Below are 27,442 nucleotides of genomic sequence, written 5' to 3' on the forward strand. Positions count from 1 at the left end.
TATCTGATTATGACAAATTATTTGGTCAGAAAGCCATTTGCTGCAGAATCCTGGCAGTTAGACTGAAAGGAGAATTTGCTGCTCGTGATAGATAAAATTGAGTATTTCTAACTTCCAGTAAAACCTAGGTTTAGCTGAGCAGATTCATTCTTCAGAGAGTTTATATTAATTTATGCCAAACAGTGTTTTGACCAAGTTATGTGCATTTCCCAGCATTCAAGACAGCTCTTGTCTGAACCATAAGCAAAACAACTGATAAATGATTTGGTCCCAGTGTTTTATTATATACAGCTAGCCTTCCACATTTTGTAGTATGAAAAATTAATTCTTTTATCTCTTTGCAGAATTACAATTTTACAAGCCTGTAAGTACATATTTGAAAAAGCTTTCAATGGTATTGTAATGACCTTTTTATTCTTCTCCCCACACAGAACGTTAGCAGCTGTTCCCACACCACAATTTAATTCTGTTCCATATTAGCCAAAGTTACTGTAACATTAGAAATGTATTCTGGAGTTGTACATTTTAAAAATAAAACTAGAGTCGGATCAGAATGAGATTGTTGTCCTGGTAGATGGGTCTTAAATATGATGCTGCTTCTTCATCTGTAATAAAGTTTTATTCCAATTCAGTGCTTCCAGTCCTCCTAATCTCTCTCTACTGCAAAATGAAACAGCTCTTCTGGACTAATTTCAGATAACCAAAAAAGTACACTGAGTTTCCAGTGACTATTAGCCACCTGAAGATTAGAACTCCAAATGAAAACTGAATTACTTCCTAAAGCAAGGTGGTATCATGAAAGTTTGTGTACTGTTCAGTTACTCAGAATTAATAACTCTGCATTAGAGTATTAATAACTGCATTAGAGGATGAGTTTGACAACCCTTATGGAGACTCAAGATAAAACTGAAAACCACACTTGCACCTATATTGGCTGAAACCCCAATTAACTCTTTCATGAAGAAGAGGCAGATTTTTTTTTCCAAAATCCAGCTCCTCCTCCCTGCAATGTCTTTCAGGGGATGTGTTTCTTTTAGAGCTTAGGGGTTGCATATTTTTTTAGCATAAAAATATACAAACAGCTCAGGTACAAAAGCCTCCAAGTCCTTTATTAATGTTTTCAGAATGTATGTGGTACATACAATTAACAGTATCACACCAGCTACAGGAAGTACTATGTTGGAAGAGAAGTACTTCAAAACAAGTATGAGAGCACCAACATGGACACACACAACAGATACTATAAAATCACTTTGAATTGGTTCTTTAAAAAAAAAAAAAAAAATTGACAGCTAGGACTTCAGAACCATGAGATTCTATATGTGGTGGATCTCCTAGTGCAATGGCACTGGTTTAAGAAGCTCCCTCAGACACTGGAAAGTCAGAAGCACTGAATGGGGGGGGAGGGGGGGCTGTAAACTGGAAGTGGTGTTATTTTCAGTGGTTTGAAACACTCACAGCCATCTGAGCCAATGCTTTCAAATCAGATTCTTGAGGTCTCCTGCAGGAATCCATGGACAAACCTGTAAGTTGCCTCTAACTGGAAATTGAAAAGGGGACTGTCCATCACACAGTGCATCACGAGTACCAATTTGTAGGCACTGACATCGGGAGAGTTAAACAAACGTGACTGCAAGGAGTTTAAAAAGGGATAAGCCTGAGAAAGAAATCTTTGTTCATTATGACAGATCAATGCCAATCCCTCCCGGGCACTGGGCTCCACACATTCATCTGTATTCTTTAGAACTCATCATTTTTATTCAGATGCTCTACTTAAAAATGAACCCAAAATAAAAAAAGACTGAACTCCATTCTGTACACATTTCTCCATTTCCAGAGTCCTTATTCTTCTGGCTTTAGACCTTCTCCTTTCGCTTTAATTTGGACACTTTCTTGACAGTTCCATTCTTGTTTAAGAGCTTCAGAACACGCTCCTTGTGATCCAAGACCTTCAGCATGGAGTCTCGAGCCTCACTGATCTGATCCATCACAAGTTTGCACCTCTGCATATTCCCCTGAAATACACACCACGGTCATTAAAAGCAGAACTCACTCTCATTTCCAAGTCTAAGTCACCTTTGAATAATCACACTTGAAATACACTTCTAATATTTCCCCCCATCTTTGGCAGTTAGTAAGAATTGCATGATAGGTAGGACTAGAATGAGTTTATAATTAAGAGTAAAGTAGACATACTGAGTCATCAGCTTCTACCTGTATTAGTTCATTTATCCGATGCAAGTCATCATCAGTTGCTGCCTTTTTCTTGGGGATTATCCCTTCCTGCAGGGAGGTGAGGCGCTCATACACGTCATGCTCCAGGTTAGTCTAGAAAGACATGAGATCTTAGTGAGAATGCCCATCATTGGAACGCACAACATTCCTCCATGTTAAGAAAATTATTCACAATTGAGGCTATTCTGCTCCTCTCTCAGCTACTCATGTTAGTTATTCATGAGATGGAGCTTTTGATGCAGAGTGATGTTATTCTTCATCATGATATAACAGGATTGCTCCACTTTTGAATGAGCATGGATCCTAACTATATGCACTCTGGCTCTTGTCCTGGAAACAAATGCTTTGAAAAATTCAGAGGGGTACAAATTGCACCCCCACATCTGAATCCAAAGCAGCCCATATCCTTCTCAAATGCAGAGCTGCTTCCCTTATTTCCCTGAGCACTATTCTGGGAATGCAGATGTTTGGTGGAGATTGGTGCTAGAATGCAGAGCAACGACCTCACCCTCACCCCAAAACAGAAATGTCTAAGAATATGGAGCAGTGCTGCCTCCTCCTATCAGCAGTACATCCAAAACAAACACGTATTCAGCCCTGTGCATCAACGGAGGGAGTTGCCAGTTTTGAGCATCTGTACAGAATGCATCAGCTCTTATGTCTAGATGAAAACCACCACCACTCTGAAGTTTCTGAACCACATGCACAGAGCACTGCACGGGTACACAAATGTGGATCTGCATCCACCACAATCAGGTTACCTCCAACCGCCATCTGCAGTGTAATCATCCACACCTGCACACACACGCAGCTCTGGGGCCCCCAATCAGCTGTATGGAGGCCATCCCTGCTGCAGTTTCTGCCATTGATCAGCCCCACGGAACAATTGATGGGGGGCTTCCCCTGTGGGCTGCCAATCAGCTATTGGGCAGCTGCCTGGAGGAGCTGGTCACATGGAACAGCTGATCAGCGGCCAGCCCCCATCTCAAGCCTCAAAGGCTATAAGTTGCAGACAGCTGCTTACCCGCATCCAATCCATCATCTGCAAAAAAATGATCTGTGGATATCCACATATAAAGCGGATGTCTGCGGATTTGCAAGGCTCTACACATGCAACACATTTCTGATAACTGGAGATCATATGGCCAGCGCTTTACAGCCACTACAGACCAAACAGTTTGAGATACTCCAGTGTCTTATATTGTTTTTAATTTGTGATGCTTACAAAAAAGCTAATGCTCATCTTGGAGCGCTCTGGCTTTTCCCATGTTGTAGGAATGGCAATCCCCATTCACTTACCAACTGCAGTAACTGTGCTGCACAAAGATGGACTTTCCAACCTTGCGCACGACAGGATACTCCTTTCTGATTGGCAATCTCCTGCAGCATAGCCTTCTTCTCTTCTAAAATCAAAGAACACAAACCTGACATGTTTAACATAGGAACAAAAGACAGTCATGAGATTGTAAGCTTTTTTCTTCCACATGCTCCAATGAGAAGTGAACACAGGTCATTTGGTCAGGAGAGCAATATCTACTCGCGTGCCAGATATCTGAAGGCTGCACACACATGGAAATGGGCAGCAGAACCAGGGAGGTGGTGTGTGGCAGGATGACAGCAGGGTTAATGCTCCCGCTATGGAAATAAAGTGTGAGCTGATCTATGTTTCTGCCTCTACATGTCATTTGTACCTGGGAAGGTACAAACAGGGCAGCCCAGCCCTGCTCCTCTGCTGGCCCAACCCCCTCAGTACCAGGGAGCGGAGATGGAGGCTGGAGTGGGGAAGGGGCAGCCGGGCAGAGTCATGTAATTCTGGGGCTGGAGGATGGTTGTTCCCAGAGCCAGTTGTATAAAAGCAGCAGCTAGCTGCTCTGGGTGCCTGCCCAGACTGCCATGTATCTCCAAGGCCAAGATGAGTGCCTACCCCACCATCTTCCCTCACCCCTCCACTGTCTGAGTCCCTCTGTGCCCCAGGCTCCTCAGCGCACACCCCAAGGCCCAATCCTCAGCCCCCACATTCAGAGCAAACTTCTGCTGCTTCTCTGTGGAGGGGCTGCGTGTGTGTGTGTGTGTGTGTGTGTGTGTGTGTGTGTGTGTGTGTGTGTGTGTGTGTGTGTGTGTGTGTGTGTGTGTGTGTGTGTGTGTGTGGGGGGGGGGGGGGGGGGGGGGAATTCTGTGTTGATTTTTCCTGTCTTGAAACAGTAGACCTCAAAGATCTGTGTGTGGAGACTGAAGGTTTGTCTCACACCTATCCACAACTACAAGTCATTTCCTCTTATAGACATGCTTATAACCACAGCAACAAGCATAGTCAGATATGCACAGTCCTCAAAAGCCCTTGGATCGACAGTCTCTATTTTCCTAATGTTAGAGAGAGATGCTAAAAATGGAAACATCTGTCAGTTGACAAGATGAGTTATTCTGAAACCAGAACGGTAGTTTTGCGCTAACTTGGCATGTTTACTTGCTGATCAGCAAAGCGTGCATCTCAGAGTGCTGCAGTGTACATCTACTTTTAGCACATTTTCATTAGTAGGTTTCTCCTGTTGCTGATAGAACATATTGTTCAACAGACACATGCCATAACAGTTTTCTGTCATCTGCAATATGCTGGCTATTCTTGGTGTGTATTAATTTCCTCTACAGGATGAAAGGTCAGACCTGTTGAAGTGTGACTGTCTCCCTCTACTGTCTAGAGGTCTGACGAGAGATAGCACTATTGTTAGCTAGTGGAAGTTTTCCTTTAACTCACACAATGAATGTATCTGAGCAGGAAACAACTTCTATTTGCCGCACTACAGCTACTTAATTCCTTTCTCTACATGACTACAACCACTCATAAAGCCAACTGATCACAGAATTACGTAATGCAATGCATCAATGGCAATAGGAAATCCCATAAAAAGGAAACCAACCTTTCACTCTGACATCACTGTATCTCTGAAAGTGGTGATAGGCAGCCTTCCAGGGGTTGCGATAGTGACGGAGCAGTGTGATAGGAGGTCTTGGACGCACAGGGACGTACCTCACACCTTCTTCATCTAAAAAGGAGCCAAGAGAAACAACTGTCTGCAGTATCAACTAGAAGAGTCTGGCATGATCCAGTGATTTAAGCAGCAGACCAGGAAGCAGCAAATGCTGAGTTATCTCAGCTCAGGTGCCAATTCCCTCTCTGGGGTTGGATAAGCTACTTAACATTTTACAAGTGGTGAAACTATGAGAAACAGATGTTTTGAAAAGTACAAAGGAAGTGCTATTAATTCATAGCTCGGGTTTCTTGTTTAACTTAACAAACAGCGCTAATTTGGAGGAAAAGAGAAGGAAGAATAGAGCAGCTATTTGAGCAGAGAGAGCACAGTTACCATCAGAGGTGCCATTACCTATATACTCTTTTGGAGGGGACTTGCGCTTTTCTGCTTTCACCAACAGACTTTTGGCAGTGGATTTCTCATCATCAGTGCTATTAGTCTCCATCATGTCTCCTTCTTCTGTAGAGATTACATGCTGTTGTTTCCGGGGCTTTTTCCTTGGAGAGGCACCTGGTGGCAAGTCGTTCGGGGGCACTGAAAGGTTGTTGGCCAGCAATGTAAGAGATGGAGACATGGTATTTGTAGTCAATGGAGGAACTGCTAAGATAGAAGTAGGAAGAGAAAAGTTTAAGAGTCTGATAGTCACCAAGACAGAGCAACTGTATGTCAGCTAGTGTGAAAGTGACAAGCTAATACTGTCTAAGAAGTGGTGTCAGAGTGATACCTACCATGAAAACAATTACATTTTGCTGGGGGAAAGAAGGCCTATTAGCTGTCCAAGAAAAAGGAACTTAAACACTGTCTTTATGGAGAAGAAGGAAATCTATGCTTAAGGGTTTTAATATCAGTTTTGTATGATTTGAAGTCAGATTTTACCACTCTGTTGTTACCTCAGTCTCTCCTCCTCTCAAGACATATGAAGTAGCCAAACAATTGTACAAGAAAATACATGAAACTAGGCTCCACTTTTAAAGGGCAAGGGTTCAGCACCTTCTCTGCAAACTTAAATTTAAGATGGACAGTTCATGGTCATATTCTTTACAATGCCCTCCCCTGCTATGACTAAGAAACTGATTTCAAACCCATTTATCTATAAATATTCCTTGCTTAGGAATCAGTAGGATCTTCACTTTCAATTCCAGTTGTCACTGGGACACTAGCCCATCAGAACTTCACACCCATTTATGTTACTGAAAACAAGATTCAAACAAGTTTGTAGACTCTGGACTTACACTGAAATAAAATAGGAACAAGAGGACCTTTAGAAATTATTTGAAGTTTGCCAATCATTGCAGTCAGCCTTTCTGTACCACTATCCAAGAGAGTTTCAGGTTGGCTTTGGTGAAGACCTTACCATCACTCCCCAGAAAAAGAGTGACTTCATTTAGTTTAATCAGAAGCCTACCTGAGACTGGTCGCAATATGTCCATTGGTTCCACTTCCTCTTTGATTTTTATCTCTGGTGCTGCAGGTCCCAATACTGTGGAGAGGGCCCCACTCATGGTTGATGGAGGTGGAGGAGCAGCCACAATTGTGGTAGAAGAGGCTGGAGCAGCTGGAACTGCTCCTGGAATGGTTGACAGAGGTGCTGAGGGTTGAGAAGGTGGACTAGCTGCTGCAATAATTGTTGGAATGGCAGATGGAGGTTGCTGAGAGGTAGGTGGGACTGCAATGGTGGGCTGCTCGTTGCTTTGATTGGACACTGCCTCCATAGACACAGTGACTGGAGTAGCCATAGAGACATGGATTTCTGGTTTAGGCTTGGAACTAAAACAAAAACTAGTGTTAGTTTAATCCACTCAACATAAGTGCTGCTGCCACAACTTCCTACCACAGACAAAGTCTGTAAAATTAATGAACTAGCTTTGGAGCTAGGTCTTTCAGAAAACCCAATTTTTCTGCCCAGTATATGTTGTTTACCCAAGTAACGTGGAATACTTTGGGAGAAAGTAGCATTTCATCTTATTTTCACTCATTTTGATTTTTCCTATTTGCTATGAAAGCTAAAAGCTGAAAATTCACTTCAAATTGTTCATCCTTAACTCACATGACATCCAGATATTTTACACTGATCTCACAAGTGATCAGGAGATTGATTTCTTATGCAATGAGATTTTGGTATCATTAGCAGTCTCATGACTAGGTCAAAATTAAAAATAAAAATAATCTATGGCAGGGGAGGTGATGGAAAAAGTGGGATGACACACATTCTTCTCTGATTTGGATCATGAAATTGGAAAGGTGGCTCTATCTGAACCCTCTATAGCATTCATTTCCAGGCACCATGACCTAAGAGCTATAGGACCTTTGCTTTACTTTTAAGACAGAATGCCAGGAATTTTTTTCCTTGTGCATTATCAATGGTGATTGCTGAGCCTGTCTTCTATAAGCATATTGATACCAACACTAGTCACCTCCCTGCTGAAGGTTAATTGGCTAGCCAAATGGAAAACACTGTCTGTGAAGAATTAATTTTCTATTCATCAAACCCAAACAGAAATATTACGAAGCCCTTCCTTTTAAATAAACATTTGATGAAACAATAAATGTTAAAATAATTAACTTCCAGTGATAATGAGATGTTTTAAGGGCTTAGGATCTTGTACATCTTTACAAGTGTACTATGTAAAACACCAAAACAATTACATCAGTTGAAAGTACAACTCTGATGCAATACAATTATTCATTTAAGTTTCTATTTTACTTCACAATGAATGTGTGTCATTTTTACACAATATTTTTCACACACCCTTCTCTCCATCTAAATTTCATTGGGTTTGGGTTTGGCTCTGGCTCATTATACAGGGGACACCGTCATGTACAGTTTGCTGTTTGAAATCCTTACCCAGCAGGTCTGGGCGATCCAGATGTACTCCGCATAGAGCTCTCCATACGGGTACTAGCTACTTCAGAAGGCTGAGGGGGGATCAGACTCTTCCGGACTGCCAGTCTGAAAGACACAGATAAGCCTGAAATTGCTGCTGCTCAGGTACATTGCCCTTATAAACCTGAACGCTAATGAAGGCAGAAGAAAGTCTGTATCTCTTGCTGCCACAAATGGAATAGGTTGTCTTCCTGTGCTATTTGCATTGCACTCCTAAGGTGGTGATGGATTAATACAGTTATGATCAGATAATTAAACAGGATTCGCTTCTAGCATTTCTTCAAAGAAGGCTTCCTATTTTATCTCCCTGAAAGAGTAAATCCAAGCCATTGGTTTCCTCTCACCCATTTTGAGAACTTCTCCACAGAATGCCAAGGATCCCTACCAATTTTGCTGTCAATCTGCCACCATCACTGTGTTGAGGACACCAGCCTCCAACTGTGGAGAATGGGAAATCTACCACCACAGAGAAGGGGCCACCATTCCGCCAAGGCTTCCCAAGGCTCAGCAAACCACCCAGACCTCACATTGCTCTCAGCTGTGAGATTACGAAGGTGAGTCCTGACGGCTGAATGAGCATTTCTCACACGGCAGCATAATCCTATACTGGAAAACTAGTGAGTCTGGCAGACACACGTGGCGATCACTATAAAATACTTGAATAATCCCATAAGATTTAATTCTGAGACGATCCAATCCCCACAACCCCCCCCACGACCATTCTAGGAAGCAACAGACCTTTCAAGGTGACCTACATAAACAGAAAATTGGGCTATTGTCCTTTTTTCTGTTTCTTTATAATTTATGTTTTTTAATAAGACTGAAGTTTCTGTTTTTTAAAAAAGACCTTAAATATCAGGTATGTCAAGTCTAGTCTTGTAGGGCTCATTGGGAGTCTCAAAAGCTGAAGGCAAACTTTTTTAGCCCCTAATTGGCAGGAATGAGTTATTGAATCTAAAATTTCTTCCCCATCCTATCTATTCAGGCATTTGAATTAAAAAAAACAGTCTAAAGTTAAAGCTATAGTCCTCTCTTTGCTAATCAGGTTTCACTTTCATGCCATTTCTGTGTTATAATCTTACTCTTTCTCCAGTCATCCATAGAGTCTTCCAGGAAAAGCAGGGCAGACAAAAACTGAATTTCTAATTATAAAAAAGTGCACATATATATATATATATTTTTTTTTAAAACAAGAAGCAGAAAAAAGTGCCTCAAATATTTTGTTTCCCCAAGCAGGTCACATTTAAGAGCTGGTGTCAAACTGTCCTTCTATACCCATTACTGACAACAGGATATGACTCAGTCATCTGTCCTAAAATGCAACCTGGATGAAGTGTGTATTTCATAGAGATGGGCATTTTACTTGCATCCTGCACTGGTTGAATTCTCTTACAAGACCCTGCCCACTCTCACTGAAGTACACGTTTCTTCTATTTGGACTAGACCAGTGGTGCCCAACCTTATTACACAGGAGGGCCATATAAACCAAAGCACAACACTGTGTGGGCCAAACAGATTCTACAGATTTTAATAAGATTTAAAAAGTCAGCGGTATTAATTTATGTTTTAAGTTCAGCTTGTTTTGTATGTAGTTAGATAGACTGTTTCTTTGTACAGTACTGCCTATTTACCCACTTGTGTATGCATGATGACAAAATGCTAATGAATCAACCATTAGTATATTGTGTTGAAGCAGGCTGCGGGCCTTATGAAATGCTCTAGTGGGCCATGTATGGCTCACATGTTGGGCACCCCTGGACTAGACTGAGCAGAAGAGCAGCTACATGCCAAGTCTAGTCCTACTCACCCATCTGTGGCTGGTTTCTTCCGGAGGATGCTGGGGCGTGGGGATGAGCCCTGGGCAGGTGCGCTGGCGCTGGCATTCTGGCTGTGGGTTTGCACCACTGTAGTCGCGGTTGGAGCTGCATTGAATGTGTTGCTAATAGGATTGGCCACAATGGTGGCTCCATCTGCCAAGACCACTGCTGGGAAGCATAAAAGGGACATGAAGGAAAAGGAGAGAGAGAGGCAGAACAGAACAAACAGAAGATGGGGAAAGCAGCTGTTATTAAAAGAAACACTTGATGAGAATGTAGGTATTTGTATATTTTCTCCCCAAGCTCTCTCCTAGTTTTGAAGTGTAGCGTACTTAGTGAATGTAACCTACTGTACAAAGCAACTGAGTAACAACCTTCCCTAGGGGAGATAAAAGCCATCTCCTGCCTAACTGTTGCTAGGTAAGACTAGCTTTCCAAGAAAAATGGAAGGGGCAGAGCTTGCCAGGGAAGAATGTTGGTGTGAATGCATCACTATATGCATATGAGGAGCACACTTCCAAGAATTTCACGTCTTTGACAATGCACTTGTAAATAAGGCACTGTCTCATAGTGCTGTGTCCTGACCTTCTGCCAGGATTTGGCCAACTTAGTTCACCATTGATCCAGGACATTTAGGCAGGTGAGAAGTAGATACTTGACAACATTTGCCTACCAGCCAGCTGAGTGACTAGAGTGGTTTCTGAGGTGCCAAATGCCTTTTCCTCAGAAAGTCTTCAGGATAGTTGGACTGATGTTTTTCTCACATGAGGGATTTTTCCCAGGGTAGTCTAGATGGTGAAGGTATTTTGCAGTCACTGTTCAAAGTGTGACCGTAATGGTTTTCATGTCTCAGGCAATTTATAGGCAATATATCCTACCTGTGAGAACAGCTAACCTTCCTGAGGAGACTCATCCTCATGCAGAGGTTTGTCAGGTTCTTCAGCTGCAGTGGCACTTACAGGTTTAAGTCATAACATTGTCAGACCAATACTAACGTCAACCACCAAATCACTAAAATCTGCTTGTAACCTGATCATGTAATTTTGGCTTTTATATAATAGAAGAAAAAAAAATCTACTGAGAGTGCACATTAGTGTATTACCACTGTAGCTTTATAAAGGTTTGTGCTGTATAAAGACTACTGCTCATAAGGGTGTGGCTTCCCAGAGAGTTAGACTAGCTAAAATACTTCAATCGACTGAGAAGCTGGATGTGAATTCAAGGCTCAGTTGCTCCCTTGAATAGAGCCCGTACATAGCTTGCACTAGTTGGCTGAAGTTACCTGAAGTCTTTGTTTCTGTTTGTGGCTGCTGAGCACTGATTGGTGCAGGCTGGAGTCCTTGTGTGCCAATTGGTGCAGCTGGGTGGAGTCCCTGTGTTCCAATTGGCGCTGGCTGGATCCCCTGTGCACTGATAGGCGCTGGCTGGATCCCCTGTGCACTGATAGGCGCTGGCTGGATCCCCTGGATGTGACGGGCATGAGATGCATCTACAGTCATCAGCTGCATGGGATTGAGGTGCACAGTGGAGGCCACTCCTACACCAGTCTGAGCTGTGATGGCAGAGTTGGGGGCCTGAGCTGAAACTGAGAACAGTGACATGAACATCTAATTATTTCCACCCCAACAGACTACTTCATTTTCCTATGGTGCACAGTGAGGGATTCTAAACACTATTTGGATTTTAATTTAAGATAGAGCAATTTGCTTAAGCATCTGCAATCTACTGTTGAAGGTAACAGAATTTGACTAAGATTTTTCCTGCACAAACTAACTCCACAGATTGCTTGGAGCCGTAAGAAATTCAGATGCCTTAATTTTGCATTTATAATGTCTGTCTGTTGCCACAAGATAAATTTAACTGAAACACTAATTAGAAGGTGGGATGCCACAGGAGGAAGGGAGCAAAGCCTTTGTTTAAAAGAATCCGGTCAAGTTGTTCTTTAACTCACAAGTTTAAAAATTAGCCATTGGAAGCTTGCAACTAACTGAAATCTGTATCCTATCCCAGACAGTTTGGTCTCTACTTTTGCCACCGACGTGTTACTTAGGAGTCCTTTGAGTGTCAAAACACAAATATTTTCATTTTTTGAAAAAAAGGAAAACTGCACTAAAGCATTTAATTTACAAAGAGGCTTGTAAACTGGTAACAGGTAGGTCAAGTTTTGAACCTACTAACGTGAATTAAAAGAGTAAAAGATCTGTGATAGTTTACAAAAGCAGAGGGAGGAGTAGAATCCAAATGTGGAATGCTTTTAAAATATGGTTTAGTTTAAAATTTTCCCTAATTTCATCTCATCCTAAATACTTTACACTACAACTGCATGAACTGGTTTGTTCTTAAGCCCAACCCATTATTCAACACCCACAATGCTGTGGAATTTAAAGCTTAAGGCAGAATGGTGCTCCAAAATATAAGCTCTCTTTTTAAAGAGTTATTTCTAGATCTCACGATTGCAATGCTAACCATGAAAACAAGAACTATGTGAACTGACATAGTGTTGTATTTCTGAGTCTGCAGGCAGCTTTAATCAATAGCCAGAGATGTGAACTGCTCCATTTTTGTCAATGGAGTATTAACTCTGAAGCCTAAATCCTAACTTATATAGTTAACTTTCACTGCTGATCAGTTCACAAGAAAGAACCCACTAACGTACTTATCTCACCATTCTAAAAGCCTCCTCAAGGTACCAAAGACCCCACTTTTCATCTACCCTGCTGCAAAAGCCTCCAGATTCTCAACTGGAACCTCAGCATCCATGATGCATTTATGTATTGTTAATGATACGTAAATGCAATAGCACACTGAAAACTCCAAGTGTGGGGACAGTGGGCAGCAAATTGAATGTAATATCACAATAAATAATACGGGACTACAGTACTGAAGTTAGTGACATCAGAGACCAGAGCAACTCCCAGTTATGGAGACCCATAACTTCATCAGCAAAACTGCGTATGTAAGGTAAAAGGAGTGCGAAAAAATATGGGGGGCGGGAGACACATCAAGGAGGTTTGGCTCTGGATAAACACCCAAATTTGTTTAGCAGAATCTCGGTGGACCAGTACCCTGAACTCCACTGAATATTTCTACCAGTCAGGCCTGGCATACTCTTATTGCTGCTCCAAGACTCCTCTAAAAGTCACTTGCATGGCAATTCCTTACCAGGGTATTGGCGGATGGTGGACACAGAGCTGGTGATGGGGGTGTAAGTGTGTGCAGCCAAAGGGTAGGCAGAAGGCGGATACGTTGGTAAGAAGTACTGGAATTGGACCGGCACTGACTGCCTACAGATATGAAGATACAGCAAATGTCAGACAAAAAATTACAATTTGCACCCACCTCTTCAACCCAGTGTTCAGACCACCTTCCCTTAGCAAGAGTATCAATTAGCCCCAACTATTCTAGAGATCCCTTTTAGTTAGCTAAATTCAGAAACCCCAAACCCACATAAGCATTTGCCACCACGTCAATTTATGCATATAATAAGCCTCTAGCAGAGAAGCAGCCAGGCACTCTATTCAGAGAATTCTTTCCCACCTACCTGTTGTCGCTTCTGGTTTCCATTGCGACTGGGTTTGGAGATGCTCGGTGTCCAGCTATGGGAATGAGATTACTCCTCTCTGCAGTATAATCAGACTGGATACGAGGAGAAGTGTGCGTGATTTGCTGAGGAACCACCTTAGCTGCACAATGAAAACAAGAAGCCAATTAACTGCCAGACTGGGGAAGAGGACAAATACAGAAAAGGAGGGTTTGAAATCCAGACACTTAAACTCATCCCAGTGACAGTGACCAGTCTTTATTTCACGAGCAACAGGGCAGAATCAGAGAAGGAATGGAAACTCTTATTCATTTATAATGTGTGCCCGTAGGGCTCTAAGTGCACATATAAAAAACACATAATACTTTATATCAAATTAAGTTACCTCAATCCTTGAATAATTTTAATTTTTCATGATCAGCCCTTTTCCCCTTTGCCAATAGCTTGAGTGGACAGAGCTTCAGGGAACAATATAAGGGTCAATCCAAATGGTGGAAAAGGAGAGGACAGAAATTTCAATGAGAGCAAGCAAAACCCAGGAGGGCCATGGGACTTGCCAGTTGCAACTGGTGAGTGGAGACCAGGCTTCCCTTTCCAGGCCCTACAGGAAGCTTTTTAAGAAAACTACAACGTCCTTCAGAGATAAGAAGTGGCTGAAGACAAACATAGCTTGCTGGAATAAATTCAAACGCAAATTCAACATGGCCAAAGTTTAGACCTTTACTATTTGTAGAGACTGAAAGTTGGGATGCAGAGTGTTGAACAAGCAAGTGAAGATGCATAAAATTTGGTACTTGGCCTTTACTGATATTAAGCAAACAAACGATTTTACACTTGATATTGGAATTTCTGCTAGTCAGAAATTGAGTTTGCCTCCAGCCATGGTAGAGGTTCCCTAGAGACAAAGCATACCTCGTGTTACCATTCTCCATCTCTGCATGGGGAAACAACTAGTTGTATTTCTGTAAGGGTTTCATGAAAAAATTGGCTAACAGAAATATAGCCATAGACCTGCCAGTACTCTGGTTTTACAACTTTTCTTCTATGAAACAAAACACCTAACTCAAGATGCTTTTCTAACCTGAAAGTTAACAACACTACCTTTAGTCAGCAGCAAGAAATTTAAGAATTTCTGAGCAACACTATTAGAAACAGATATCTCAGCCACAATCCACATCTAGGTGATATGATGGTGAATGAGGACACAAACTGGACTAAATGCCCTACTCTCAAACACACACTGGTCAAATGTGACTAAGCTCCAGCTAAAACTTCTAGAAATAGTGGATGACTTACTCCTTCACTGAGGTGAGGAAGACATATTTATATATCCCTTAGTAGGTATATCCCTCAGTACATCATACTGCATAGTAGGACGTTCCAGGAGGCTCAAGTTTGTTTGGAATAAAGACTCAAGTGAGGCGCTCTATAGTTAACTAGACTAACCAAGTGCTTCCAGAACTCTTCCCTGCATCATTTAAAAATCTACATCTCTCCCAACTTAGATTGATTTTTTTTTTAAATGTATCTTTTTCACTTTGCAGGTAATACAGATGCCCTAGACCATCCTGGATGCACATGTAAAGAGCGACATCAGCTGAATTACATGCATTCCCATGAGAAGCTGAAATCACTCACCAACTGGGATGTTTGAGGTGGTCACAGCAGTGGCATGGGAAGAGTGGGAGGGCATTGTCATGGTGACAATTGTACTTGTAGGAGCTTGGGTGTGAGACACTGAACCTGAAAGACAGAGAGTGATGCTAGAGATTTCTATGCAGCTCTATCCCCCTAATATCCACATCATAAACAGAGAGAGAAAACTAGAGAACAAGCATTAGGCAATTTCTATCCAGTCATTCCTTCCCCCGCCCCCCATGTTCCTCCAACCCAACAAAAACAGTCCACATCCTAACTAGGGACAGGATCTCTGATAACTATTTGCAGAATGAAGATGTTCTGTCACCCTTTGTCACCTCACAACTTCATGGAGAAGTGGTGTTCCCGTTACTGAGCTGTGAATACTCACCAGCTGTGGTAGCTGAGGCAATTGTATTGGTTGCCAAAATAGGTGCCACAGTTGCTGCCGCCACCGGAGTACCAGTACTAAAAATGGTTTTCTAGAGAAAAGGAAGTTTCATGTCAAGAGAAATTTACTGATATATTTTACATTTATTTGCTTTAAAATCATATTGCATCTGTTCTTAACAGTACAGAGCACCACTTCCTAGCCTAACTTTAAATCTTGTTCATCACTTACTCTGGGCCATCAAGACGTTGTGGTTCAAAGCAATAGAGAAATATGGGGTACGGCTGTAAAAAAACAATTGTGGACCACTATTTTCTCATGGAAACCGCAGTTTCCAATGTTCATCACCTCTTTTTCACAATGCCACTCAATGAAATTTGGCATAGTGCCCCCTCTGTATGATGGCCAAGAAGCCAGGCCAAAATTCACTGAGGGCCATTGCAACTTGGGACATGTGGTAGGAGCAGTGGTGGAGCCAGATGAAAAGAAGGACAGGGCTGGGCTCTCTGTGCTGGTCAGGGCTGAGTTCTCTAGAGGGCTTGCACCATTCAATGCCTCAGCTTTGTGTCGAGTGTCGCCGTTTGCACTCGGTCTTGCTAGTGCTGGCCTCACACTTCACCCAGATGCGACTCTGCTTCTGTGAGCAGCAGCAGCTTCTGCATGACCACACCTTTCGTTGCTGCTGGTAAGTGCAGCCACTTTGGGGCTAGGGCTTTTCTCTCCTATACAGCGATGGGATAAAGAAATCCTGCTGACGCGAGCACCCTCCAAATGGCCTCCCGGGATCTCTGAGTTTGGGCTGGCTCTCCCCCCGGCAGCCTGCCACCTACACACACTGCTGCCCTCCCCTCCAGCCGACCGCCCACACCCAATTTATCGCCTTCCCCTGCCACACCCACCCAGCAGACCACCCAACCACCTGACATTTGCCCATACACCATTTGCACTGACCGCACCAAAACTGCAAGATGAACAAGTGTGTCCATAACTTTTGAACCTAAAAAAATCACAAATTTTTCAGAGTCTTAACTATGGAAGAAACTACACTGATCTCATCTCTTGGGATTTACCTGAGCCATGGTATGGAGCTGCTGTTTTGGTGTTCCTATGGCTGGATGAGATGGCAATGTGATCCGAGTTGCCGTGTCCCGTGGCTGTGCAGGGCGCTGAATGCTAATAGCTGCAGAAGGTGGATGCTGCTGGATAGACAGGGTGGGCCGACTAGGAAAAGATAAAAGGACATTCAGAGAAGTACCCTTTATTTCATACCCAGAGAGTTAAAACAAGGTACAACGCAAGTAGTGACATCACATCCATTTGTCTTCTCTTTTAGGGCTACATTACTATCAAATACATGTTACCAAAGTGATAGAATTTGCAGAATTGCCTGCTGTATAATTCTTATTCTGCATCTTCCCCAGGTCCCTAGCTGGGAAACACAGAGATTCCTGAGTATCTAGAGATACAAACATGAGCAAAACAAACTAATTTCAATTTCTCCCCACACCTGAGATATTTTGAGTATTCCAACATTCATATGCCATTTTCTACAGCAACTTCTGCTAGAAGAGGATAGGACTGAATTATTCAGGTGCTCCTATGGCAAATGAGTAACCCCAGTTCCTTGGGAAACATATCGGTCAATGAGCTCCCGTTTATCTGTTTTTCTCTCTTGGAACAGGAAATAATACTTAGTATTTACTGTGCTTTTCATTTACAGAGCTACAAGCATTTCATACAGATGGGTAAGCATTATTATCCTTATCTTACAGATAAACCCACTGAGACAAAGGGTAAGTGATGTGCCTAAGGTCACACAGCAAGTCACTGGCAGAGCAGAGCAAAGAATCCATATCTCCTAACTCACTAATATGTGCTGTATCAATTGGACCTCAGAAGAGATTTCACTCCAATTCCTGTATAAAATTTCTGACATTCACAGGGTTATCAGTTCTGGACTCCTAGTACCCACTACTCCCCTTCATGCTGTCTTTGTGAATGTCAGGAATCTTAGGGCTCCTCAAGACACTCTCCTTAATATATATTTACCTAAGGGTTGACTCGGTAGCATGTGCGGCTGTTGTAGTAATAACTGGAGACTGAGCTCTTGTGGCTGAGACTGTTGCTATTACAGCAGGAGGGATGGTGCTTGAGGTCGTCACAGGAGGACGAGACTGTAAAGATAAAAGAATAATAAAAGCAAGTCACAATGATGCAAGACAGTAGCTGGGAAACACTTTGATAAAGCCAATTTTCCTGGATCTCAGTATAAGATACTGGCACTTGGAGATGTTCCAAGACTTTAAGACTCTTCTGTGAACTCCAAAGAAGCTCTGGCCTGGTTTTCAGAGCAGAAGCGTCAGAGGCAGTTGATGATCAAAGGCAGTTAAAAGACCAGATTTGTATGGAAACTGTTCCAATGATGCAGAACTTCCATATGCTATTAAAAAATGTTTTTTATATTGATGCATTCCATTCACGACTATCCAAGGTAATCTATACTGTACACAGATATGCAAACATGGTTATATTTGGATATAACTATACAAATATTCACATTTCTTATATATGTGTGGACTCAGACAGTCACATGAGCGCACCCCCCCAATCTCATTTTAAATATATATATTTCCAGGTCCAGTATTTAGCTTTATATCACTCCGATTAAGCTGATTTAAAGTTTGAGTATAAAGTAACAGCACAAACTCAAGCCAGGCCTTTTTGGACTGAAATAAAGTTTTCAAGCATTTTCAAAATGAGAACTTTTCCAGAGCTTAAGCCATCTGTAGACAGTTTAAAGGTCTGTAATCTCCAACTCACAGCCTACAAAAAAAGCTTGTAAAGCTTTCTGCATGATGCTGCCAATGCAGACTTCATAAGGCTGGTATGTGAGTGGATGCTCCCCAAAAGTCAGAAAGATCTCTGAATGAACCGTAATCAACTGCTGCTTGCCTGGATTGGTTGATGAATGATGTGCTGAACAGCTGGCTGAGCTGTAGCTGCATTTGGCAACTGTGAAGCTGGCCTCAGGACTGTGGTTACTTTAGAGCTGGACATCACAGCAGCAGCTGCCGCACCTGGAGAACAAAGCATGTGTGTTATTGCAAAACACATCAAAATGATTGCATTACCAATATACAGAGGGGCATGTAAAATTAAGAAGGTCGTAGAGGAGTTTTTAAACTTAGGGCTGGGGGAATGCCAATGTGGAGGAGCACGCAGTTTGGACAGAGACATCCCTTAGGGGATTTATTAAAGGGGATTCTCTATATCCTAGGAAAGAGGAGAGGACAGAAGTTGATAAAGTATAGGTAGGAACTGAAGAGAAACAGTCAGATAAAAAAAAAAAAGAGTCCCATTCAATTACATCACATGAAGGCAGGCAACTAAATTTTGACAAATATTATAAGCACTTGTATACAGATACTATGAGTCTAAATATTAACTTAGTCTAAATATTAACTGGGTGAACTTGAGTGCCTGGTATTAAATGAGGACATTTATATAAAAGCATCCTAGAAACTTGGTGGAACAATGATAATCAACACGACATGATAATACCAGGGTACAAAATATACAGGAAAGACAGAGGAGGTTGTGCTGGTGGGGGAATGGCACTATAGGTGAAAGAGAGCACAGCAGAGTCAAATATAGTAAAAATCTTAAATGAATAAAACCATACGATAGTATCTCGATGGATAGAAATTCCACGCTTGAATAATAAGAGCATAGCACTAGGAATATACTGCCGACAACCTCACCAGTGAAATGCTCAGGAAGATTAGGCTGGCTACAAAAACAGAAAACTCAGAAATAATAGGGGATTTCAACTATCCCCATATTTTCTGGGTACGTCACCTCAGGACGGGATGCAGAGATAAAATTTCTAGACACTATTAATAACAGCTTCTTGAAGCAGCTAGGCCTGGAACCCACAAGGGGAGAGGCAATTCTTGATTTTGTCTTAAGTGGCAAGAGATGAATACAGCTGAACTGGTCAGTAATAGAGACCATAATATAAATTAAATTTAACATCCCTGTGAGGGGAAAATACCAAAGAAACGCACCTCATTAGTATTTAACTTTAAAAAGGGGAAGTACACCAAAATGAGAAAGCTAGTTAAATGGAAATAGAAGGAACAGTCACAAGAATGAAATGCCTGTAAGCTGCATGAAAACCTTTTAAAGACACCATAACAGAGGCTCAAGCTATATGTATACCCCAAATAAAAATAAAACAGTAAGAGGAGCAAAACAAACAAAAAAAGTACCACCATGGCTCAACAGAGTAAAAGATGCAGTTAGAGGCAAAATTACATCTGTTAAAAATCGGATGTCAAAACCTACTGAAGAAAACAGAGAGCAGCATGAACTCTGGCGAGTAAAATGAAAAAGTCTAGTTAGGCTGACCAAAAAAGAATTTGAAGAACAACTAGCAGAAGACAAAAAAAGTAACAGCAAAAAAAAAATGTAAGTACATCAAAAGCAGGAAGCCCGCCAAAAAAAATCAGTGGGGCCACTGGTTGATTAAGGTGCTAAAAGAGCAAGGAAGACAACGCCATTAAGGAGATGCTAAATGAATTCCTTGCATCAGTTTTCACTGCAGAGCATGTGAAGGAGATTCCTCATATTCGTTACCTAAAAAGAATAGCTCAGGTGCGGGAACTGTCCCAGAGGGAGATGTGAAGAGAGGTTTTGGAACAAATTGATACATTAAAAAGTAGTAAGTTTCACCAGGACCAGATTGTATTCACCCAAGAGTTCTGAAGGAACTCAGAAAATATGAAATTGCAGAACTACTAATTGTGGTATGTAGCCTATTGCTCAAATCAGCCTCTATATCAGATGACTGGAGAATAGCTAACATAATGCCAATTTTTAAAAAAAGGCTCCAGAGGCAATCCTGGCAATTATAGGCAGTGAACAAAATTTCAGTAGCAGACAAACTGATTGAAGCGCTAATAAAGAACAGAATTATCAAACACTTAGATGAACACGTTTTGTTGGGAAAGAGTCAACATGGCTTTTGTAAAAGGAAATCATGCCTCGCCAATGTATTAGAATTCTTTGAGGTGGAAGTCAAAAAACATGTTGACAAGAGTGATCCAGTGGATATAATATACTTAGATTTTTAGAAAGCCTTTGACAAGGTCCATCACCAAAGGCTCTTAAGCAGAGTAAGCAGCCATGGGATTAAAGGGAAGGTCCTCTCCTGGATCAGTAACTGGTTAAAAGACAGAAAACAAAGAAAAGGAATAAATGGTCAGTTTTCACAGTGGAGAGAGGTAAGCTGCAGAGTTCCCCAAGGATTTGTATTGGAGTCTAGGCTGTTTAACATATTCATAAATGATCTGGAAAAGTGGTAAACAGTGAGGGGGCAAAGTCTGCAGACGATACAAAATGACTCAAGATAGTTAAGTCCACAGCTGATTGTGAAGAGTTACAAAGGGATCTCATAAAACTGGGTGACTGGTCAAAAAAATGGCAGATGAAATTAATTGCTGATAAATACAAAGTAATGCATATTGGAAAACATAATCCCAATCATACATACAAAATGATGGGGTCAAAATTAGCTTTTACTACTCAAGAAGGATCTTGGAGTCATCTGAAAACATCTGCTCAACGTGCAGCAGCAGTCAAAAAAGCTAACAGAATGTTAAGAACCATTAGGAAAAGGATAGATAATCAGACAGAAAATATAATACCACTATATAAATCCATAGCATGTTCACACCTTGAATACTGCATGCAGTTCTGATCGCCTCAGCTCAAAAAAGATATATTAGAATTGGAAGAAGAACAGAGAAAGGCAAAAAAAATTATTAGGATGTGGAACAACTTCTATATGAGGCGAAATTAAAAACACTGGGATCGTTCAGTTAGAAAAGAGATGACTAAGGGGGGATATGATAGAGGTCTATAAAATCATGAATGGTATGGGAAAGTGAGTAAGAAAGTGTTTTTACTCCTTCACATAACACAAGAACCAAGGGTGACCCAATTAAATTAATAGGCAGCAGATTGAAAACAAACATAAGGAAGTACTTCTTCACACAATGTACAGTCAACCTGTAGAACTCATTGCTGGGGATGTTGTAAAAGCCAAAATTATAACTGATTTAAAAAAAAAGAATTAGATAAGCTCATGGAGAATAGGTCCAACAATGGCTATTAGCCAAGATGACAGGGACAAGTCATGGAAATCAGGTTGGTCAGACTTCTATGATCAGATGATTGATTCTGTGGATGTGGGGAAAGCAGTGGATGTGAAATATCTTGACTTTAGCAAAGCTTTTGATATGATCTCCCACAATATTCTTATCAGCAAGTTAAAGAAGTATGGGTTGGATGAATGGACTATACAGTGGATAGAAAGCTAGCTAGATCATCGGGCTCAACGAGTAGTGATCAACAGCTCCATGTCTAGTTAGCAGCTGCTAACAAGTGGAGTGCCCCAGAGGTCAGTGCTGCAGCCAGTTTTGTTTAACATCTTCATTAATGATGTGGAGGATGGGGTGGATTGCACCCTCAACAAGTTCACTGGGGGAGAGTGATAGATACAGTGGAGGGCAGGGATAGGATACAGAGTGACCTAGACAAATTAGATGATTGGGCCAAAAGAATTTGATGAGGTTCATCAAGGATAAATGCAGAGCCCTACACTTAGGACAGAAGAATCCCATGCACTACTACAGACTGAGGACCAACTGGTTAGGCAGCAGTTCAGCAGAAAAGGACAAGAAGCTGGATATGAGTCAACAGTGTGCCCTTATTTCCAAGAAGGCTAATGGCATATGGGGCTGCTTAAGTAGGAGCACTGTTAGCAGATTGAGGGAAGTGATTATTCCCCTCTATTCAGCACTGGTGAGGCCACATTTGGAGTACTGTGTCCAGTTTTGGGCCCCCCCACTACAAAAAGGATGTGGACAAGTTAGAGAGAGTCCAGCAGAGGGCAACAAAATGATTAGGGGGCTGGAGCACATGACTTATGAGGAGAGCTGACATAACTAGGCTTGTTTAACCTGCAGAAGAATGAGGAGGATTTGATAGCAGTCTTTAACTACTTGAAAGGGAGTTCCAAGGAGGATGGAGCTAGTCTGTTCTCAGTGGTAGTAGATGACAGAATTAGGTGCAATGGTCTCAAGTTGCAGTGGGGGAGGTCTAGATTGGATATTAGGAAAAAAAAATTTCACTAGGAGGGTGATGAAGCGCTGGAATGGATTATCTAGGAAGGTGGTGGAATCTCCATCCTTAGAGGTTTTTAAGGTATGGCTTGACAAAACCTGGCTGGGATGATTTAATTGGGGTTGGTCCTGTTTTGAGCAGGGAGTTGGACTAGATGACCTCCTGAGGACCCATCCAACCCTAATCTTCCATGCCTCTATGATGCAACCCCGTACTTTGGGTGTCGCTAAGGCTCTGACTGCCAGGAGCTGGGACTAGATCGTTTGATAATTGCCCTGTTCTCAAGCATCTGGCACTAGCCAGTGTCAGAAAACAGGATACTGGTCTAGATGGATCATTGGTCTGAATCACTATGGCCACTCTTATGTTCTTATTTTGTACTTCTAGTTTTCATTCAAGTGATGCAAACTTCAAAATTAAGGCTAACAATAATGATATTCAAGGGATACAGAAAGGTTTTTTTGGCTTTTATTATTAATCCCAGAAAAGCCATTCTGCTTTGTTGGTCCTTTTCCAATTTCTTACATTTAATGTTATTTTATAAATCTGATCTTTTTCAATTCCAAACTATTGAACTAAGTGAGTAGGAGTAATTGAATATTACATGTTAGATTCATATGTAAAAAGTGATCTAGCAATTGTAACATATCTGCATTTGCCAAACTGCAAAGGAAAGATGAATGCGCAATAAATGGAGGCTACTTTTTAAAACACCACAGCACAATCCATGGTTTCAGTTCAGTAATTTGTCTACCGTTTGCTGTGCCAAAGTGATCAGACAGCTACAGTGTGAAAAAATTGCTTCTCTGATTTTAGTCATCACCCAAGACGTCAAGCATTTCAACAGCAATTTTAGCTTATAGGAAAAATTAACTGTGTGTTTGCAAGAGGATCACGAACATAATGATTCAATGCAAATAATATGCAGTCAAATCATTTGATGGGATGGAAACATACACTATTGAATGAAGTCTGCAGAAATTGTAAATAATTTAACAAAAAGAAAATATGAACAAGACATTGGAATCGGACAGGCTGAAAATAAAATAAGCATAAAGTGAAAATACAAAGAGCAATTTATATTAAAGTGGGTTCCCCACAAAGCTCAAATAGACAAACTAAATGCTCAAAAAACAATGACGAAAATAGGTACATGAAAGGATAGGCTTTAAAGACTGTAAATATAGCTACACATTCTTTCCCATCTACTGTGATGTAGGACAGTTTTGCATATGCAACATATTGCATGCACAAATATAGGATCACAAAGTACAGCGTGCCCAGAGTACATACTGTTTAGAGCTGTATACCTGTTTGTGAACAAAAATCACTATTAAGAATGTAGAGCAAATTTTTTAAAAATATTAGCGTAAAGTTTTAGATTTCTTTCCTGAGCAATATTGTGATCCAAAAATACACATGCTCCATGAAAGTACAGAAAAGAGGGAGATGGAAACAAAATTTTGGTAGGTGTTTTTCAGTATCAGTCTGGCTTAACCTAAGACTGGAAGCCCAATTCATACACCTTAAGGATAAACCTGCTATCAGAAGCCTATCCCTCAAAGATCTCTCACACTAGCTGACCCGGCCTTTCCTCTTAAAGCAAGTGATCTCCTGCTTTCAAGCTACAGAAAGAGGCTGAAGTCACAACAGCCAAAATCATGGGAGAAGAGACAAAAGTCTGCACAGCTAGAACAGTTAGCTCAGACATATATTGTGACGGCTGGATAGGAAACCAATTGTGAGGCACAGCACCACTCAATATAGCAACATGCATGACAAGGAATAGGAATGATATTGTGACAGCTGGATAGGAAACCAATTGTGAGGCACAGCAAGGAAGTAGGAGAGAGCAATTTTGAATGATAGACCTACCTAAACTATGCCATGTTTTCTAAAATACCCCACTGTTTTGCCAGCACAGTGTTAAAATAGAAGAGATTTAGTTGGGGTTGGCCCTGCTTTGAGCAGGGGGTTGGACTAGATGATCTCCTGAGGTCCCTTCCAACCCATATCTTTTATAATTCTATGATAATATGCTGGCAGCCCCCAGGCCACAGCACCTAACCAGCAATAGGCAGTTTTAGACAACATAACTCACTTAAAATGTCAGCAGCTACCGGTAGCCCTGTCTGCACTAGCATTCTTACTGCTGGAGTGGCACCCACATTAACAAAAGTAGGAAATTTTAAAGGAAAAAAAAAATTCAGGTAGATGCAGCCTCCCTGAGCAAGTGTGAAAAGGAGCCATTGTGCTGACTTCACCTCGGGGTAAGTGAGAAGCTCCAATGTGTAAAGGGGGGCCAGGAGCACTACTTCGGATGATAGACATCTGAACATTTGTTGCCATGATATGATGCAAGTTACTGGGATGTCCCTGCAGGAAAAAAAAAAGGATTCCATGAGAAATGTTGACCAGAGAGAAAGATCACATTCACAGGTAATTGCCCACATTAAAACATCAAAGGCAACAACAAACCACATTTAACAGTTTTGTGGAAATACACCAGTATACAGAGGCATTACAAATGAGAGAGGGTAGAGACGGACATTTCTGTAGGATGAAGCTACAACCTCCTTCCATTTTCTATGGAAAATCTCAAACACACATCTATTCAAGCAAGTATGTGTCGGTCATCAATTTCTCTCCTCCCAAGTCACTGTCCCATTTCAATTGGGCAGGTGGCATTTCTGCATCTGATGATCTCTTTAGACAGTTTCATATCATCCCTTCAGCCGAATCAATAGAAATATAGGAAATGGGGAAGAAATGAAACATATTAAATTAAGGCCTCATGTTTCATTTATAACTGCCTTTCTAGACATATTTATGAACGCCACTTATAAAGAAATAATTGGCACGAATCCCTAGAAGTTAGAAACACCTACCCTAAAAACTCATGTACTTGCTAACAAATAAAGTTTATTAGGTATCACACTTATGTTATATTATGTTTCATAAAACACTTTGTTAACCTAATGGTACTTCACTTGCTAAAACTAAGTATTTGTTTTGGCAAACTAGCACTGAAATGCAAGAATCAGAACTGTGCTTTGGCATTAACTCCTTGACAGGCATTCTCACCAAAGCCTTGCCTACTCTCAAAGCTTTCAGAAGTTCTCCATTATTGGTCTGGTGCAGGATAGCACTGATGTGGCTACACAAAAGCAGAACTAGTGTAAACCAGATGCTTACCAATACATCAACTGGACTTACCCTGAATAGAACAAGGCAACAAGGAGTTAAAAAACCAGCATCCGTTTACACTAGCACATCTGTTGGTGCAGCTGCAGAAGGGGGAGATTTGAAGAAAATGCTCAGCTACAGACACAGCCCTTCATTATTTCAGTCTGCTTGCAGGTCAGTATGCTACCACTTTATTTGTTATGTCAAATGGAATCTCAAAATGAAAACTAGTGGCTTTCTAAATGAGTAAATAACAACTTCACCTTTGCAGAAGAAGGGATTGTGCTTTGTACTGAAGAATGAGTATGAATCAGCAAATTTATACAGATTTCTCTGGCCCCAGTTTATCAGATAGAGCACTGGAGATGCAACAGTCATCTGCCCAGCGTTTTTATGGGGTGGGGCTCCACCACCTTTGCTTCATCTCCTGACTCAACTGCATTTTTCTTATACATTAGTGGAGATGTCTGCTCCCATCTCCACGCTCTTGTGATGGGTACTAATACTTTGGGGAGCAATAATGGAATACAGTAGAGGCTTGTTTGCAGCAACATCTTGTAAGAGCAACCACTGCTTATGAGCAACATTTCCCCTGGGAATACTTCCTCTGCTGTGAATTGTCCACTCAGTAACAGCAACACAGCTGCTGCACAACAGCAACATTTGTGACATTGTGATTCACATCCAGGGCGGAAATGGAGGAGATGTAAAACTGCATCTTCCCACTCCCCTCCTGATCCTGGCCCATCAGTGCAGCCCCAAGCCACACAGCTCCAAGCCACTTGCCCAGACTGATGGAGCCTGCATAGAGAACATGTGCAGGGGCAGTTTGGGGGGAGGGTATGGAAGAGAGGGGTTTTTCAGGGAGTGAGCAGCAGATGTGCTGCTGGAAGGTTTCCTCCTTCCTTCCTTAGTGGCTGGCTTGCAGGAGGAGTGGGAGGTGGTGGTGCTATTTTGCAGTGGGGGGTATCGGGGAACCCCTCTGTGCACTGCGCTTTCCTCTCCATCTCAGTTGCTGGCGGCAGAGTGTGGGTGTGCTCTTTTGCAGTGAGGTGTCAGGTGACCCCTTCCCCAGGGTACTGACCTGTCCCCTTCCCCCTCCTGTCTCTGCTGTTCGTGCTAGGAGCTGCCCCTCTGCCCCCATTGCTGTGCATGGTGCCCTTCCCAGCCATTCATCCCTTGCCAGGGTGAAGCATGCAGTTGCCAGTGGCAGTGTGCTCAGCTGGTCCCTGGCAGCCAGGCTCAGTCAGTCATTTTGCTGCCCAGGGGCTCCCCTGAAAAACCCAGGGTGCCCTTGCCCCATTCCCTCCAAATATGGGCTTCCTCCATTCCCCTCCCACAACATGGCTGCCCCACTCCTTCCGAAACACCCTTAACTCTTCATCCGTCTTTGGTCAGATGACACTTCCCATAACACCAACAGCCGTTTAGAAGCAACATAGCAAAAGGGCACAGATAGTTGCTACTAATGAGTGTCTACTGTAGTTCATCCCCCTTCCTAGGTCTCTGCTTCTGGACAGAGGACTATCAACC

The 27,442-nt window shown here is 41.9% G+C and overlaps 1 protein-coding gene across 5 annotated transcripts in view; it reads right to left on the reverse strand.

Annotated features, from left to right (window-relative positions):
• The window catches only part of SAP130 (Sin3A associated protein 130), a 32,053-nt gene continuing 4,611 nt past the window's right edge, over positions 1 to 27,442 (reverse strand). For 2 of the 5 annotated variants that reach the window (XM_067538861.1, XM_067538862.1), the window contains exons 5-21: positions 24,988 to 25,099; positions 18,488 to 18,612; positions 17,585 to 17,709; positions 16,606 to 16,756; positions 15,536 to 15,626; positions 15,145 to 15,249; positions 13,507 to 13,648; positions 13,128 to 13,249; positions 11,248 to 11,550; positions 9,956 to 10,133; positions 8,110 to 8,214; positions 6,670 to 7,031; positions 5,616 to 5,864; positions 5,151 to 5,276; positions 3,535 to 3,638; positions 2,215 to 2,328; positions 1 to 2,015 (exon numbers count right to left, since the gene is read on the reverse strand). In XM_067538861.1, coding sequence (XP_067394962.1) covers positions 1,857 to 2,015; positions 2,215 to 2,328; positions 3,535 to 3,638; positions 5,151 to 5,276; positions 5,616 to 5,864; positions 6,670 to 7,031; positions 8,110 to 8,214; positions 9,956 to 10,133; positions 11,248 to 11,550; positions 13,128 to 13,249; positions 13,507 to 13,648; positions 15,145 to 15,249; positions 15,536 to 15,626; positions 16,606 to 16,756; positions 17,585 to 17,709; positions 18,488 to 18,612; positions 24,988 to 25,099 — 2,673 coding nt within the window. In that variant the 3' untranslated portion in view covers positions 1 to 1,856. The remainder of the gene's footprint in view (positions 2,016 to 2,214; positions 2,329 to 3,534; positions 3,639 to 5,150; positions 5,277 to 5,615; positions 5,865 to 6,669; positions 7,032 to 8,109; positions 8,215 to 9,955; positions 10,134 to 11,247; positions 11,551 to 13,127; positions 13,250 to 13,506; positions 13,649 to 15,144; positions 15,250 to 15,535; positions 15,627 to 16,605; positions 16,757 to 17,584; positions 17,710 to 18,487; positions 18,613 to 24,987; positions 25,100 to 27,442) is intronic. The other 3 variants (XM_067538866.1, XM_067538863.1, XM_067538864.1) reach the window with 3 other exon arrangements.

The sequence above is a fragment of the Emydura macquarii genome, unplaced genomic scaffold, assembly GCF_026122565.2.
Source record: "Emydura macquarii macquarii isolate MOO-44397 ecotype Brisbane River unplaced genomic scaffold, CSIRO-AGI_Emac_v2 contig_499, whole genome shotgun sequence".
Classification (NCBI taxonomy): Eukaryota; Metazoa; Chordata; order Testudines; family Chelidae; genus Emydura; species Emydura macquarii.